Source organism: Struthio camelus, chromosome 26 (assembly GCF_040807025.1).
Source record: "Struthio camelus isolate bStrCam1 chromosome 26, bStrCam1.hap1, whole genome shotgun sequence".
Classification (NCBI taxonomy): Eukaryota; Metazoa; Chordata; class Aves; order Struthioniformes; family Struthionidae; genus Struthio; species Struthio camelus.
The window spans coordinates 3,075,617-3,092,651 of NC_090967.1; the positions used below are offsets into that span (position 1 = coordinate 3,075,617).

The 17,035-nt window shown below is 53.6% G+C and overlaps 1 protein-coding gene across 1 annotated transcript; it reads right to left on the minus strand.

Annotated features, from left to right (window-relative positions):
- Nucleotides 1-749: 749 nt before the first annotated feature.
- Nucleotides 750-12,847, minus strand: LOC104150696 (AN1-type zinc finger protein 5). The gene is made up of 7 exons (XM_068919852.1): nt 12,757-12,847; nt 12,110-12,337; nt 9,792-9,965; nt 8,226-8,319; nt 7,371-7,486; nt 5,539-5,649; nt 750-3,631 (listed from the first exon to the last, which is right to left on the minus strand). Exons 3-7 carry the CDS (start codon nt 9,940-9,942, stop codon nt 3,483-3,485), a joined length of 621 nt encoding a protein of 206 aa, XP_068775953.1. The 5' UTR covers nt 9,943-9,965; nt 12,110-12,337; nt 12,757-12,847; the 3' UTR covers nt 750-3,482.
- Between the last annotated feature and the right edge of the window lie 4,188 nt (nt 12,848-17,035).

The following is a 17,035-nucleotide window of genomic DNA, read 5'->3' on the forward strand; positions in this document are numbered from 1 at the left end:
GCTGCAATGCACCCTCGCCCCCTTCTTGCATGCTCCTGGGGCTGCAATGCACCCTCCCTCCCGATCCTGCATGCTCCGAGGCTGCAGTGCTGCTGTTCCCCTGCACGCCGGCCCTGCGTGCTCCCAGGGCAGCAGTGTCCCTGCCTTGCAGGCCCTGCATGCTCCGGAGCTGCAATGCACCCCCCCCCCACCCTTGCAGGCCCTGCATGCTCCCAGGGATCCTTTCCCCCTCCCTTACAGGCTGTGCATGGTGTCAGGGGGCTGTGATGCACCCCCCCCCGCCCAGCTCACAGGGAGGGCATGCTGCACCCCTCCCCCCTTGCATGCTGCAGGGCTGCGGTGTTCCTCCCTGCAGGGCTGGCATGTGCCCAAGGCTGCACGGTTGCTTCCCTGCAGCAGTCACCCTTGCTTGAGGAGGCTGTGTGCCGGGGGCTGCAGCACGGGTACCCTGCGGGACGCAGGGGACAAGCCCTTCTCCAGACCAGCTCACCACCAAGCCTCCCCTATTAGCCATGGGGAAACTGAGGCACAGAGCATGCCTTGGCCAAAGCAAGGTGCAGCTGGGACACCTGGGTTTGCCCGGCAGCACAGGGTGGGAGCGGGGCTTTGCAGTTTGCAGAGGGAACCGGGAGCGATTGCAGCGAGGGACGAGAGGGGCATTTCGAGGGCAGAAATACCCATTCATCTGTGCTCTGAGCGCCAACGCCAGCTCAGGAATCGGCTGTGCGCATAAAGAACCATCCACAGCATCCAAGCAAACTAGAATATATTAATATTTACAGATCTGGTTTCATACTCAGAAAAATAAAAGAGAAAGGGAGGTGGTGGAGGAGCAGCCGGCTGCCTTTTCGCATCCGGGCTCTCCTGCTCCATGTGCGGCAGCAGGCTGCTTCCCCGTCCCTCCCGAGTCTGCAAACTTTGTGCGAACAGTAACACAGGGGTTCTTACAATTTCTCCTGGCCCCGCCTGGGCAGCCTGTCCCCGTGGTGCTGAAAGGGCTCAGGGGCACTCTCCCAAAAAGCCAAATCCATCGATGTAAATCAAGGGGGGTTTCTGCAGAGCCTAAGGCAAGAGTGAACTGGGAGAGCGTTCAAAGCTCGTTTTCCACTGCTCCAGCTCAAAACCCAACTGAGCCCCCACTTGCCTGGGCTAATGCGCCGACAGCACGGCAAGCAGGCCAAGCCAACGTCGCTTGTTCGCCCCACCGCACCGCAGAGGAGATCCCAAATTCTGGAGCTGCTAAGCCATGGGTGCTGGGCAGCCCCCAGGCTTTCATCCCCCACCGAAAAGGCAGACAGCCCCTGGCTGCAGCCCTGCCAGCTCCACGGTGCATTTTTGCACTGATCTCCACCAGCTGATGGTTTGGCCTGGTGCGCTTAACAGCTCTCTGCAGCTGGGATACGAGTTGATATTGAAGGAAACGCTCAAAACACATGGGATGGTTAAAAGCGGGGCAGAGGCTGATGTTTTCTCCTGGGACCCATCTGGATTTCTTTGCTTGTGAGACGGAGCCATCGCAGCCTCGCCGGCCTGGCTCTCAGCTTTGCAGCGGCCCGGGAAGAAGAGCCTGGAAAAAAGTCCTTCAGGAAAAGCCGCGGCTGATGCAGCCTCTGGGGGCAGCGGAGGGGGAGACCCAAACCCTGCCAAAAGATTTCTCCCAGAGACCTTTTTCCCCTGGGGCCGCGGCTGAGGCTCAGCCGAGGCCGATGTCAAGGGTTAGGTGAAACATGAAGCCCAGAGCTCCCCCTGGGGTGAGGCTGCAAAAGGGCCCCTAAAAGAAGAGCGAGGCTGCAAAACGGTTTCTCCCATGCTGTTCTTCCAACTGGGCTGGTGATCAGGGTCTTCTCCAAGGCTCGGCCCATGACCAGAAGCTAAAGTTAGGGTTGGGAACGAGACAAAAGAACCCCAGACCCTCCAGGTGCCTTTCTGAGGACCTCAGAGACCCCTGTTTGGCTTTCAGTGCGCCCCAGGAGCCTCTGTGTGCCTTTCAGGGAGTACCAGGGTCCTCTGTTTTCCTTTTGGACAGCCCTGGAGCCTTCCATGTGCCTTTCCTTGCACCCCAGAGCCCTCCAAATGTCTTTCAGGATGCACTAGGGATCTCCATTTGGCTTCTGGAGTGCCCCAGAGTAATCCATGTGCCTTTTGGGGTGCTCCAGAGACCTCCGTGTGGCTCTCTGCATGCCCCCGAGCCCTTCATGTGGCTTTCGGTGTTTCCCAGGACCCTCCATGTGCCTTTCCATGCACCCCAGATCCCTTTGCTTGGCTTTAGGAGCGCCCTGGAGTTCATTGCAGCAATGGTGACTTCCACGTCCCCTGGGGACCCGGCCCTGCCTCTCTCCCCACAAGGACAAGCAGCGAGATGAGAAGGCAAGAAGGTTGAGCGAGCTTTCAGAGCAAATACACTCATAGGAAAGGAGGACTCCCACTGAATATCAGCAAAGCCTACAGGGGAGGAAACGGGTCTCCGAGACTTGCATGCGTGCAGGAAAGGTTAGAGGTTTGATGGTCTAAGCTTTGTGCACAACCCTGATCAGAAAGAATCATATAAGGCAGAAGGTAGAGTTAAGTGGAAAGAACAGGCTGTCAGAGCGCGGGCTGCAGCCGTGCTACATCCAGGCTCGCTTGGGAAGGGGCCAGCAGTTATGTACGGGGTGAGAGAGGAGCGTTTGAAGCCCACAGAAGGCTGGTGCAAGGGTGTCCCTCAGGCCAGCCAAGTCCTTGGAAGGAGCAAGCCCCACAGGCTGGCTCCCTCCCAGCGGTGAGAGGCAAGAGGCACAGAGTGGTACTTTCTTAACAGTCCTGACTTGTGGCTGGAGGTGTCTGTGTCGCCGCAAGCCACAAAGTAACTTTACTCTGTCAGTACTCTGCTGCTTAATGATCCAACTGCTTCAACAGCTTCTCGAAGGGAAGGGAGGGGTATTTGGGGTGTTAAAACTACCGAATCCTCTTTCCCGCATCTGAGATCAGGCAGAGCAGAGGGTAGACTTGCCGCTGGGATTCCTCAGCTCCCGCTTCTACATCTGCCACGAACAGACAATGGAGCAGAGGGAACAAAGTATGGAGACAGCTCACGGACACTAGCGGCTAGTCCTGGGAGGTTTGCAGAACTCAGAGCTGCAGGTCGAACGGAAAGGCTGCCTGGGGGAACCCTGCTGCCCGCGCCGTGCAAACCACCCTGGCGGAAGACAAGTCCAAAGGTCTTAGCACTGGCGGTGGGTGGAGCAGGGACGATCCCTTTTCCTTTTGGAAGTTGGTCAAAAATGGATCAATTGAGCAGCGGCTTTAGGACAGACAGGAAGGGAGAGAAGGAATCCCAGATCTCTGCCAAAAAGGTGCGAGAACTCTCCACATCTCGGTGTAGATTCACGTCTGCTGCTGGAGGCCCCATCATGCCACTGATGGGGTTGGGAGGAAGAGGAGGGCTGGGAGGAAGGGGAGGAGCACCAGGCCAGGTGGCTGTAGTTCTAGCTGCTCAGCTTCCTTCACAACTTTTGGATCTTCTCAGCTATGATGATGGGGTTCTCCTTACGGATTTTCTCAGCTGCTTCTGCCTTATAGTCGTACGGGCAGGCGTGCATGTCTGAGTACCGGTGAATGGCACAGAACAGGTTCCCACAGCGGCAGTCAAACCCTGAAGGGAGGAACGGCAAAGAGAGAAAGCCATGTTAATCACTGTCCAGCCAGATGAAAAGGCAGCAGAGCCCGGACTGTTCCCTGCTAGGCCATGAAACCCCACTAAAGCAGAAAGAGAAGGTCAGACTAATAAGAGGGGCTGCTGGCTGGGATGGGTGAAAGTGAGTCTTTGAGTGCGGGGGAAGATTTTAGGTAGCTCTTAGGTTTCCTCTGGCTTAGCTGCTCTCAGGAAAACTGTCATGAGTGCACGTGTTCTCTGGGGCAGGCCCAGCTGTCATAGCAACGGGCAAAGCTCTCGAGAGCAGTTGTTCTCCACATTCCCTAGAGATAAGGGAATGCGATTGCCAGAGACAGCAGAGCAAGAGATTTCTAATCCGGACCAGGCTCCCCAGGCCCTGGCAGCAGCAAGCAGGTAGCCTGAGCTGGAGCTGAGCCCTCCAAGCCAGCCTGACTCCCAAGGCATCACAACAACAGCGCTTAAAAAGCTGACCGACCAGCAATAAGGTGGCAGGCAGCAAAATCTTCACCTCATTAGTATCGCTTTCAAGCTTCTAGGGCCTCAGAAACGCATAATTTAATCACTTCACTTGAAGACAATGCTGTTGAGAAGTGCTACCATTCCACAAGACATGGGGAAACTGAGATACAGAGAAGGAAAGGGATTTGCTGCAGGACAGCAAGCTGGCTCCCCGTGTCACCCCCAGTGGATCATGCTCCTTCCTATAACATCTACAGGCTGTAAAGGCTGCAAACACATTGCTGCGAGGTGCCAATTTACCTGTCTGGGAAAACCTATCTTATCCTAAATTGTCCGACCTCATGGGAGTTGTTTGCAAGTTGATTCCTAAACGAGGGGAGATTTTTCACTTTAAGCTCTTAAGAGCCAACCATCAAAGAAAAACCTCCTCCCTACAGAGCCAAAGGCTAGGTGCAGAGAATCCTGCCTTCCCTACCATTCCAGGCTTATCAACCCGTGTTTACTCTATGACAGTGCCCTAAAATCTCCAGGCAAGCTTGGTCTGCACAGTGCCATGCTGGACAAACCTTCTGGGCCAGACTCTGCCAAAGCAGCTTACATCGATGAAAACAGAAGTGCATGCGCTATTGCTGGCTGCTGAATGTGCTAAGTAGGCTAAAGAGGAGAGCGCTTTGCTAGAACAGTGTGACCTGCACAGCTCTAGGGTTAACTTTTTCCAGGGAAAAACTAAACGCTAGAGTCAATAATAGGGGGATGATGTTTTTATCAACAAAACACAGCCAAGTTAACTGCTTCATGAATTTCCTTTCCAGGGCCGCTTTTCCCATTGATACCAGTCACCTGACACACTATCTCATCACCTCTCACTTTTCAGCTCTACAAGCTTAACACCGAGAGTCTGGTCCTGCTATCATAAAGTTAATGGCAGAAGTCAAGGAACTTTAACAAATGGAATAAGCCTTGGAGTGGGAATTTCAGTTTTAGTCTAACTTAGTTCAGGACCCCATTATGAAAGTTTTACCACTGACTTCCACAGGAGCAGAATTAGATCAACAGTGTGTTCACTGCTGCCTTTGCGTCTACAAACACCTTTTGCCAGGCAGCAGAACTAACCCTAGAGGCACTGCTCCATCCCATGCTGCAATTTTGAATACAAGGGCTGGTAGGGAAACTGATGATGAGCATCAGATTCCCCATGCTACTGCCTCAGATAGGACTGTTCAAAGATCAGAGTCTCACCCCCCCACCTCCCTTGGAGCAGCACCTCTTGCAGAAGCTAGGTGTTCTTTGGAGGAGTACCTCCAAACACTGACCCATGCCAACCCTGTGAATCCAAGCAGTACCACAACACAAGGCGATCTACTTGCAGAGCTAGGAAACCAAACTACTTAGACTGCAAGCAATTTTCACCACAGTTAGGATCTTACCAGTTAACCCTATCTTCTTCCGGCAGGTGAAGCAGCGGTTCTTTTTCTGTTTCATTTCTTCTGAAGCCATCTTGTCCTCGACTGTGTTCTGGGATATTTCAAAGAGGGTACCTGAAACAGACACAAGAGCTCTGTTATCCTTCTTGATAAGTTAAGCAACACATTAGTTTTATTCCAATAGCTGCCTGAGGCCCTGCTGATTCTGACTGAGTCCATGCCAGACAGACACCTGCGTGTGCGCATAGCAGCACACCGTCCTAGCCTCCAAAGTTAACAACCTGAAGACAGTACACAAAGGTATGAGATTTGCCTTGTTCCACAGGTAAAGATCTACACCTTGTAGAGCCTCATATTCTCTCCCTGTTTCAACTCCCTAAGTGCAAGGCTCAGAAGCACCAAGGAGTTAGTAAGGTTTAGCTAAGGCATATGTAAGGTAACGTGACGCTAAGTAGAACTACCTGGTGCTTCTCGTAGGTTAAGCACGCATCAGGATAGTCACTACAGCTTGGCTCTGCTGTACAGCAACTCAATTGCACATCTGAGCCTGGAGTTAATCTTTGTAAAGTTAACCCCTTGTAAGAAGGTACTAGTAATTATTTTTGTTGACTCTTATGTAAGTGTTCCTCATATGTAGGTCTCAGAATGCTTTACACAGATACTCATCACTGTCTCTAATCTACCAGAAGGAAAACCGAGCTTCGAAAGCCAGATTGTTAAAGGTCACTGATGCTTAGCAGGATTTCCAACAGCACCTAAGCAGGTTAGAGAAGTCATCAGGAAAGAGGGGCCCCAACTGCCAGAAGATACACACCTGCAATGCACACCGCTCTGAAAATCAGGTTAAGCAGACTAACAGTCAGATGCAGAAACAGCTTTGTGGATCTGACCCTGAACAACTTTCTAGAAAACCCACAGGCGATCAGAAAAGAGCGGCAGGCTCTTCCAAGTCTCTCTTTCACCAGACAGTAACTCCCACCTGCCTGTCGTAAGTTGTCTCCTGGGCTTGCAGGCAAGTGGTTACTAAACCCAAATCTCACAGTCCAGTCAGTGACCAAAGCCTGCTTTTTAGCAACTAACAACCCTGTTTTTATAGGTTTGTACACAAGCAAACTATGAGTTACAACTAGGGGAGGGAGTCTCCAATGAAGTGTCACTTGGTTACAGCTCCACTGCAACACCAAGTCTCACGCTGCAACTGATCAAACGGAGGACGTGCCCTGCTGGACAACAACACCTGCACTCCTCTGTCACTCCATGGGATCCACTTTGCAAACAAAATGACAATGTTAACGCTACCCCTCCAAGGGGCAGGTATGCCTCAGACCACACAGGACAACAGGCAGGCCAGCAGCCGCCACACAAGCCACTTGGCACTGTCACAAACAGAGCTCGGGAATCCCGACTCCTCTCCCGAGACTACGCTGGATCCAGCTCGACTCATCCCTCGAGAGAGATGGCACAGAACTGCAGCACGTAGCCAACAACAGCCATGCAGCAGGCTGTGGGATGCTCTGGGCTTTCTGCCATGAACAAAGATAGGCGTCATGGAAGATTATCCTCCTGCCAGATAGTCAAGGGCTGGCAGCCACTCAGTTCTCAGCCCACAAAGCAAACTCCGTTGGCCTGCCCTCAGGCAGAGCATTTTCTCTCCTCCCTATTTCAGAAACAGGCAAACTGTTTTCTCTTCAGCTGTCTTGCTAGATGCACCTTTATTGCTGGTAGGTAACGGCTCTCCCCTGGAGTTACTGGCCAGCATTCTACTTACTGCTCAAACCAGACTTGCTACATTGGTGTCATTTCGACTCCTACAAAGGCTAAACCAATCAGTCTACCTGATGAGGAAGATGCTGATGAGGCTTCTTCTGTCTTAACGAATCCCGTCTCATCGCTGTTTTCTTCTCTAGATATGCTCATGGCCGTCATCTGATGGGTCACAGGAGTCTGAGCACTGGGAGCATTTGCAACAAACAAACAAACCATAGAGCAAACACAAGTATTTTCTTTTGGTAATTAGTTATGTGGGAGAGATCTTCAGCCCATAAGGTTAATTTCATTACACTCAGAGGGAGCTCAGCAGTACCACAGGCCAACTCCCCTGAGACTTGAGGTCACCGTTCTCTACAGACATAAATGGAATGAACTTGTAGTGATCTCAGCTTCCTTTTCTACCCACTGGTTTTCTACCAGTTACATCTCAAAGCCAAAGCAAAAGTTCAAAGCCCATGCAAGCAAATCCAGGACCAGAGGAACAGCTGTGAATTAGGACTTTAATGCAACGGTAGAGCTCAATGAGAATATCCTCCTTCCTATCAAACATGACAGGTCTCCAATTCTGCTCTTGTAGCTTCCAGACTAGATCATCACCAGGTGCTAGGTGATGTTAGGACCAGGTTGAAGCTGAACAGTTTAACACAGCTAACAAAACAGCACACCGACAAGGTGCAATGGCCATAGGAGAACCAGGAAGCTACTTATTTTACTACAGATTTTAATTTACTGCTGACCCTTTGGTACCTAACTCCATGCAGCAGTCATCATAAGCAGCGACATCTCAAGCCTCCAGTTAAACCAGGGTCACCGTGAACTCTGACCCATCCTGTTTTGCAGGACCCCTTCGCCAAACAAAGGACGAGAGCCTACCCGTTGTGTCCCAGGGCATTAAATCCACCCATAGACTATGCCCCTACCTGGCTTTCACATCCTCAGGCGTGGAGTCTCCCTCTGCACACCGCCCTGCAATTGACTCCGAAGCCACAGGGCTGCTGTTGGGACCAGTGGCTGCTAGGAAACAAGATCGCAATCTTAGTGAACTCTTAGAAATGTTAGCAGGTTCCTCAGCTGCTTGACAGCCATGACAAAAGCAGAACCGTCCACTTTCAGCAGCCTTTAACCTCCTGCTGCCTGCCAGAAGCTGGGAGGGTGCACCCAGGTTGGGATCACTCCCAACTCCCCTATTCTTATACTGTCCCATTTGAACTTGCGCAGAGGCCACTACAGGGACAAGACATCAGGCTGCATGGACCTTAACATGCCCAGGTGCAGCTCTTCTTACGCTAGATCAGGAATGACTCCTTGTATCAGGACCAGAACATCCTTCTGAAACTAGCTGCTCATCTTCCTGAGAACTGAAGGCCTCGTTTACAAAAGGTCTGTCCAGTTCCTCAGGTTTTGATGGATGAGCGTTTACGCACAGGAGTTACATGCTGAGCACTGTGTGTTCCATTACTGTGTGTTCTTGAACATTTGGTAAAAATCTGACTTCCGTCACCCCTGACACCTCTGTTCTTTGACTCCTCTTCTGTTTCTCAGCATCACAAAGCAAACTGCACATCAGCATAAATGTTCTCCTATCTGTATAAATAAAGGCACTGCAGGTACCAATATACCTTGAATCCAATGTTACTTTGCAACTCCTCCAAGGTATAAAGACCAGATCCACAGCTGCTGAAAAGCACTGGCTTCAATAGAAATATGTTGTTTTATGGCAGCTGGGGATCTAAGTCAGGATCTTTAGAAAAACCCTTTGTGATTAATCCTTTGTCAGGAAGAGCTGTGTTCCTAACGTACATTTTGAGTGAGTAATTCAAGCAAAGCCATTACTATGCTCAGGAGCAAAACCATGGAAGATCTCTAGAAGGCATTTCTCAATGTCTGTACACCGGGCAGCTGCACAGACTCTCAACAAGAGAAAATCCTGCTAATGATGGAAAGAGCATCCTTTCTGTGTACACAGCTGATTCTCAGTTCAGTGATGTGTCGACTATGTTTAGCTGCAAAACCCAAACCTTTTATTTCATTGCTTTTGCTTGTCAACTCTGTTAAGATGAGAAAATTATCCCAACCCTAAGGGCCAAATTCTTCTCAAGCAAAATTTCACTAATTTGGAAAGCTTTCTCACGGTCTCCAGCAACACACAGCTCAGGGAGCAGGTAATAGCTAAAGATCTGGGCTGCTGTGAGAGCAAATGAAGTTTTACAGTTCACTGGAAGGTGCTGCCTGAGACGGTGCTTCACAAACAGCTGGGATTGCGAAGAATACAACTGACCCCCTTACAGGGAACAGAAGAGCTCCAAGGCTTGGGTATTTGATATAGAGGCTTGGGCCTACATGAAAAGGCAAAGACCTGAGTTTTCCAGAAGGGAGTAAACCTATTGGCAGACAGTACCAGGTTCCATAAGCTCTGTCCTAGCTTCTTAACATAGTTTGTATCCAGGCATCCATTTAAAAGAGATTTGTTGGCCAAAATCCTCTACCTGGGGGGCTTATCCGGTCACTGCTTTGTTGCCTCTGTAGAAATTCCTTATAGCAAACAGAGCACATCCCATTGGTCCGAGGGCTGCCATAAAATCCACAGCCTGTGGTACACAACAGAGGCACCTGGGTTTGATTTGTCTCCTGAGCCATCCTTTCTCCTCCAAGAAGCCAAGCTACAAACAGGAATGAAAAAAAAAAAAAAAAAAAGACAGCTGTTACAGTCAGAGTAAGAGAAATAGTGCATTGTATACTGCAGCTGATCAGGAAGAAGCACAAAAGATCCCAAGAGAGTCCAGTTCCTGTACACACACAACAATGTGATCGACTCCCTTGAGCAAAAGATACAGGGCTCTTACGCAGCAACAGGACCTGGGTCCTAACACCCTTAACAATCCAGAGTTCAGCTGCCTCTAAGTTGCCCAGAGACAATCTAAAAAGTCAACAGTAACTGGCTCTTGGGTACTCCCTCCTTACACAACAACGCTTACTAAATTCACTGTAAAAGGTATGCATGTAAGACCTGAATGATCAGCTCTCAAATGTTTATAAGAAGTGCCATCGTATGAGTGACTAATGACTCCTGCAAACACTAAAACAAAGAATGCAGGTCAAACGTCCAGCGTCCAGGTTAATTAGTTACATTTCACGCTTAACAGCATTTGTTTCCATTTCAAGCCAGTTCTGCTTATTTGGTTCTCAGGAAAATTCTGTAAGTGAGGCAAAAAGAATTTACTGACTACCAAATGCAAATATTTCCTGAAATACGCTGGCAGATGAGGGGAATTAGACACTAATATATTTAGGCTAGAAACAAGAATAAGGTTTCTTCCCAGCAGTAAGGTGCGATTCTGGAACAGCTTCCCAAGGGGAACGGTGGGTATGGTGAACCTAGTTTTAAAATGAATCTCAGTAATTTCTCCCTGGATTATATGAAGTTGCCTACAAAACCAGGAAGTTGTCCCTTCCAGCCATACGTGTTGCTGTGGTATTTACCCAGCCAAACTGCATTGAACCCCTTTAAATGAAAACCATAAGCAATAGCTCCCAGCAATAAAAAACACCAATTCAGATGGGGCAAAGAGATAAAAAAGCATGTAATATAACTCATAGCAGGAATTACACACTATTCTGAGGGAGAAATCCAACTTCAAGGGTAGCACTGACCACAGCACCATTACTACAGCTTTATGCCAGACAAAAAGGAGAGCAGTACCCAGCCCTGAGTGACAGACACTATGGAAAAAGCCTTTTCAGCTGTGCAATCGAAGCTTTGCGACACGGATTTCCACCCTGCTTTCACTGATGTTTCCTCAGGAAGAGAAGCAGAGCCAGACCCCCCCCCCCCATCCTGGTCCCCTTTGTGTGAACAACTTGTGCTGCAGCCTGTTTAGCTCTGGAAGAGGATAAGGGAAGTGGGTGTCTGCAGGACAGCAGAGCAGGTGGCTCCAGCTCAGAAGTGGTCCTAGCACACACAGGGCTTTGCTACAGGAAGTCCCCGGTAGCGTTCCTCCTCTGAGCACGGCAGATGCACGAAGCATCCACAACGTGAGAGCTAACTCTACTGCTTTCTTTCACGCTCCTATAAAACGTGCTCCACAAAGGGAGTAAGACGACGGGAAAGTGGAATAATTGCCCTCCCCTGAGTTCTCCTGCGGGAAGGAAGGGAATCGGCTCTGGCTTATTCCTCCTTGCGCTCAGCTGGGTGATAACCAGTACTCACAGTACATGCTCTCAGTACTAACACCCGGAACATGGGGTTTCCTCGCAGAACCCAGACCAGCGTTCCTGTTCCCAGTACGACCGTCCTTCCGTCCAAAGCAAACAACTCCTCCTTCAGCCCAACCAGCCAAGAGAGTGCACTAGACTCTCTGCAAGAGCTTACACAACGGCTGTGGTAACACTGAGCCCATCTGGAAGGCTGAACCCCTGTGACTACAACAGGGTTGGTAACCGCTGTGGTTCGCAGCTACCTTCTCCAAAGTTGTTTTTAGTTTTGAGTGCCCTGAGAGACAGAAAGAGATGATTGCCACTACTTTTGAAGATTTTAGCTTTCACTTATAAAGCTCCCTTAGCAAGCAGCCTGCGGGAAACGAGCACACTTGGCTGCAGGAGCCAAGCAGCGCACAGCCTTGCTGCAAAAGCAGCTGAAATAAAGAACCTCGAGGGAGACGTAACCTGTTCCTCTTCTCGCTGCCCCCATCCCTCAGTCAGCACTTCTGCGCAGAGAGCGACAGCCTGGAGGAGACGCCGAGGCGCGGCTGGCACTGAGGGGGCACGCTGGGTGACATGACTTCTCAGAAAGGCACAGCGCACTCACCAGCAGGAGCCCACCCTTGCGTCCGCTGCTCCGTGCTCCTCTCCGCCGCCGCTTCCCGGCCTATCCAGCCACACCTCCCAGCCGGAGGAGCGGAGCCTGCCCGGATCCCGGCGCCTGAGGAAGTCACCTTGCAGCTGAGCAGCTCCAGCTGCTTCCTGCCCAACGCCAACACCAACACCAACGCCAACACCGAGCGGCCTCCTGCCGGAGCGGTGGCCAAAAGCCGATCTGAAAGAGAAAGAAGCAAAGCCAAAGTCACCCACAGGGCGCACAGACATGGCTCCGCCAGGCCCTTCCCGGGGCGCGGAGGGGACCCGCTCCGAGGGGCGCAGAGCTGCTCCCCGCAGGCTGCGCTGGGCTCCGAGGCCCAGGGCGGCTGTGCGGGCGGAGGATGGCGCCCGGGGATGCCTGGCGCTCCCGGAGCCCCGGGAGGTAGCGGGGCAGGGCTGCTGCGGCGGGGGGGAAGGGGGGGAACCTGCCGGTGCCTCAGTTTCCCCCACCGCCGCGGCGCCCCCCCGCCGTCGCCCCGCCCCCCCCGGCGCCCCCGCTCGCCGCCCGCGGGGAAAATCGAGGCCGCGGCTTCGCGGCCTACGCGGGGGGGGTCGGGAGGGCGGCGGGCCGGGCCCGGGGCCGCCGCCTGCACTCACCGGCCGGGGGCGGCGGGCCGCGCCGGGCCGGGCAGCTCAGGCGGGCGGCGGGCAGGGCGCGCGGCCGCGCAACATGGCGCTGGCTGGCGGCGGGAGCGCGGCCCGCCGAGCGCCCTCCCCCGGGGAGGCGGCCGGCCCGGCCGGGGGGGCCCGCGCCCAGCGCCCGGGGCCGGCCGCGGGGGAGGGACTGGGCACAGGGGCTACAGGGGCTGGGGCACGGCCGGGCTCCAGCTAGAGGCGAGGGGGCTGGGAGCCCCCTCCCCCCGGCTTTAGGGGAGGGACCGGGACCCCCTGGCTGTAGGGACTGAGACCCCCCCCCACACACACACACAGCTATAGGGGAGAGGCTGGGATCCAGCCTCAGCTATAGGGGCTGTGGCAGAGAGATTCCCTGGCTATAAGGGAGGGGGCTGGGACCCCCTGGCTGTAGGGGCTGGGGCACAGCTGCACTCCAGTTATAGGGGAGGGGGCTGGAGATCCCCCCCCACCGCTGCAATAGGGGCCTGAGACATAGTTGTACCATGGCTGTAGGGGAGGGGACTGGGACCTCCCCCGGGTTATAGGAGCTGGGGCACGACTGGGCTCTGGCTATAGGGGAGGGGGCTGGAGAACCCCTCCATAGGGGCCTGAGACATAGTTATACCATGGCTATAGGGGAAGGGTCTACCCCCCCCCCCCCGGTTATAGGAGCTGAGGCACGACTGGGCTCCGGCTATAGGGGAGGGGGCTGGGACGCAGCTAGACCCCAGCTATAGCGGGGTGCCCCCTGCATTTATAGGGGTTGGGACACAGTTGGACCGTGGCTACAGCAGAGTGCACTGGGAACCCCCTTCCGTATAGGAGCTGAAGCATGGCTGTGCCCCAGTTGTAGGGAGGGAGTCAGGAATGCATATCTCCAATGGCTATAGGGGTGGCAACACACCCTCACCCCAGCTATAAGGGAGGGACTGGAAACCTGCACCTTCTCCCAGCTATAGGGGAGGGCATTGGGAACTGGCTCTCCTTTGGCTCTAGGGGCTGAGACCTCCCCAATGCCCAAATAGCTATAAGGGAGGGGGCCAGGACCGCAGAGCCCCGTGGCCATCGCTGTCTGGGTTGACTGGGGACATCCAAGGGCAGCGCTGTGTGAGGCCTGCAGGTCACACAGGGGTGCCGGGAGGAGATGGAGCAAGACGTGTGCGGGTCTACCAGCACGCCGCTGCACAGACACAAATTTCCATTGCACGTGGAAGTATAAGGAGCAGAAACCCCCTCGAACGAGGTCTGCGCACCTGGACCAAAAGCAGCCCCGGAGCCAAGGAGCGGGGCCGAGGCCCCCCGCGCTCTCCCCGGCAGCAGGCTGCTATTGGCCGCGTCTCACGTCCCCCCCCCCCCCCCCCCCCGAGTTTGCCAGGCTTCGACTTCCAGCCGCCAGGTCTTGTTCTGCCTTTGCTGGCATGATTAAAGGGCCGCCGTGTGGGAGAGCTTCTCCCGCTGGAGTCGCTTGGAGACTGCAGCCCAGCCACTCCTTAAGTTTCCCTTTGATGAGCTAAATAGATCCGAGCTCTTTAAGTCTCAGGCTGGAAGGCAGGTTTTCCAGACTGCAAATCATTCCTGTGGCTCTTCTCTGAACCCTCGCCAATATTTTTTTTTTCAAAACCTTCCTCAGATGTTGTCAGGGGATGACACAATTCATTACGAGCCTGATTTATCTGTGAGCCTGTGTGTACCTGCTTCCTAGGCCCAAGCCTCCTCCGTGGGGTTACTTTTGTATCGGCAACTTCAAGGGTTGCTTTTGCAGGTTCCCCGGGGCAGATCTTGCTGCGTCCTGAGGCAGCTGCAAGCAAAAACACCTCTGTAACGGGGCAGCATTGCTAGGGAGCAAGAGAGGAAAAGGTTGCCAGGGGCAGAGCTCGGATGAGCCGTGCAGTCAGCACTGATGGTTTTGGGGCAAGTAACTGGGAGCAAAAACCGTGAGAAGTCACCGTTAAGCTCTACTGTTGCTGCCCCACAGGCTGGTTGTCTCTCCACCTTCTCCATGGGCCCAGGGGCTAATAAAAAGTTTATGAGTTAGCCCTAACCCTCAGGGAGGCATAGCTGTAGAAAGCATGGATTGGATTTCTGCTGTTTTTTGGTTCACCAAACCAAAGCTTTTCTACTGAGATGTGCATGGGGCTCTGAACTCTTGGTGGGGGGCGATATTTTGCAGGGCTCTTTCCAGGCCTGCAGAGGCATCCGTGGGCACAGTTGGATTTATTTGCAGCTGTTGGCGTGGGAAATAACTCAAGCAGAGAGTGTGAGCAAATCGTTTTCCCCACCTTTTCACCTGCCTGTCCACACATTCTCACCAGTGTCTCTTGGGTGCACGTTTCCCTGTTTCTGCATAGAGCACAGCATGCACAAGGTCCCCGCTAGCGCCCTGCTGTGTCCCAGCGAGCCACCACAGAGCCTTGGGGGTTGAGGTGAGCCTGCAACAGCAACAAAAGCACTTCTGCCAACAGCATGAGCATGGATGGCCACAGGCCAGGTCCCCGCAGCGCTTCTTGCAGCTCTTAAGCCCAGTTTGGGCAGCACCCAGCTCTGTCAGCACCCTCCTCCAGGCACGCTGTGCCGTGAGGCTGGCTGGCAAGAAAGCACCCAATGGAGCGGCCCGAGCCCACCCAACTGCTCCGCACCCATCCTTCAGCAGCTCCTGGGCCACCACAGGGAAGGTGGCTCTGACAGAGGCCATGGCCACGGCCTGATCGCCACCAGGTGGCACCAGGCCCCCACAGAAAGATGGGCACCCAAGCGTCTGTGCATCCACCCGGGCATCCATCGCTTGCTGTCAACCCTGTAGAGCAGAGTAGGTCCCTCTCTGGCACGGGATCCCCATGAGCTCCTGCACTGCTCTGCCTCGCTTGGCTAATGAGGATCATCTGGCTTGTGAGGATCCCTTGGGCCAGGACCAAACAGGTCCTGGGGCCTGTCGGCCACCAGCATTTGCTGTGCAGACCCAGATGAGAGTGCCTCTGACCCCCAGGTCCTGGGGAATCTCTGTGCCTCTGCCACCACTGCATTTCTGCCCTGAGTCTCTTTTGCTTTATAAACTCCAGCGGGGCAGGAGGGGAGTCAGTCCAGCTTTCAAAGGTGCAGGAGCTGAGAGCAGTGGCTGGGCAGCTGAAGCACACAGGCTGCTCTGCAAACGTGGCCAGTCTACGGATGGTTACAAGGAGACCAGCAGCTCTGTGACTTAGCAGGCTGTGAGATCCCTGCGTCTCCATCCTGCCTGTCATTGGGCGAACGGGCCACCCTCCTCAGCCTTGCAAGCAGCAAGCAACCCCCATGCCCCTGATGAACCAGTCCCCCAGAAAAGCCCAGCATGTCTAGATATCATCATCCTCCCAAAAAAGAAGCACTTGCCATCTCCCCTCCACCTCCTCCTCTCCACCATCCTTATCACTGCTTGGCTGCCACCGCAGCCCCACAGTGAGCACAAGCTCCAGGCTGGGGAGGCCGAGCACTAAAGGTGGGTCATTCCTGGGGCTGGGACCAGGGGGATAGCATGGAGGGAGAGGGGGACATCTCGCTGGGAGGAGAGGGCACCGAGCAGGGGCTGGGGTTGGGCATGGAGAGCAGGTCAGGCTGAGCAGCAGAGCTATTAATATATTTTCCCGTGATGCTTTGGCACAATTTTTGGAGCCAAAGCCGGAGGGAGCTCCTGGCCAACCCAGTCGGTATTTCTCGTCCCTGCTCTGCTCTCCCCTATGTTCACTGCTGTCACTCCCACAGCACAAGGAGAGCTGCTGGAGCATCATCTTCACTCTGCCCTCGAGCTGCGGCAGCTAGACAGGAGGGGAGAGGGAAGCCGCTTCCATTTCTGGCCGTTGTTTGTCTGCATCAACCCCCTCCTAAGCAATTCTCTGCCTGGGTTATCTAATGACTATCACAGAGCATTTAAATGTCACTCCACTTAAGGGAGTAAGGCGTCCAGGGAGGGGAGGGCTGAGGGAGACGGGGTGGGAGAAGCAGGAGCAAAACAGTATCGATTTCTAGCCAATTATCACTGTTATCAAAGCAGCACAATTAAAGGATGAGTACAAATTTTCCAGTACCCTGCCTGCCTCTTCTAGGCCAGAAGCAGGTTCGTTGGCTTGAGTGCGCGCACACAGATGTATGAAAGCGTATGCTTACATTTGCATATGCCTGTCCGTGCATGCTTATGACACATGCATGTGCATGCAAACACACACACACACACACACACACGTATGCATCCTTCAGCTCAGCAGGGTCTATTGAGGTTGTTTTCCCTATGGAG

Bases quoted from the DNA above. Each gene is read 5' to 3' on its own strand.
- LOC104150696 (XM_068919852.1), bottom strand. From the start codon at position 9,942: ATGGCTCAGGAGACAAATCAAACCCAGGTGCCTCTGTTGTGTACCACA. The intron at 7,487-8,225 runs GTAGGGGCATAG...AAATGCTCCCAG, and splicing joins CCTGAGGATGTGAAAGCCAG to TGCTCAGACTCCTGTGACCC. The intron at 5,650-7,370 runs GTAGACTGATTG...TGTCTGTTTCAG, and splicing joins ATCAGCATCTTCCTCATCAG to GTACCCTCTTTGAAATATCC.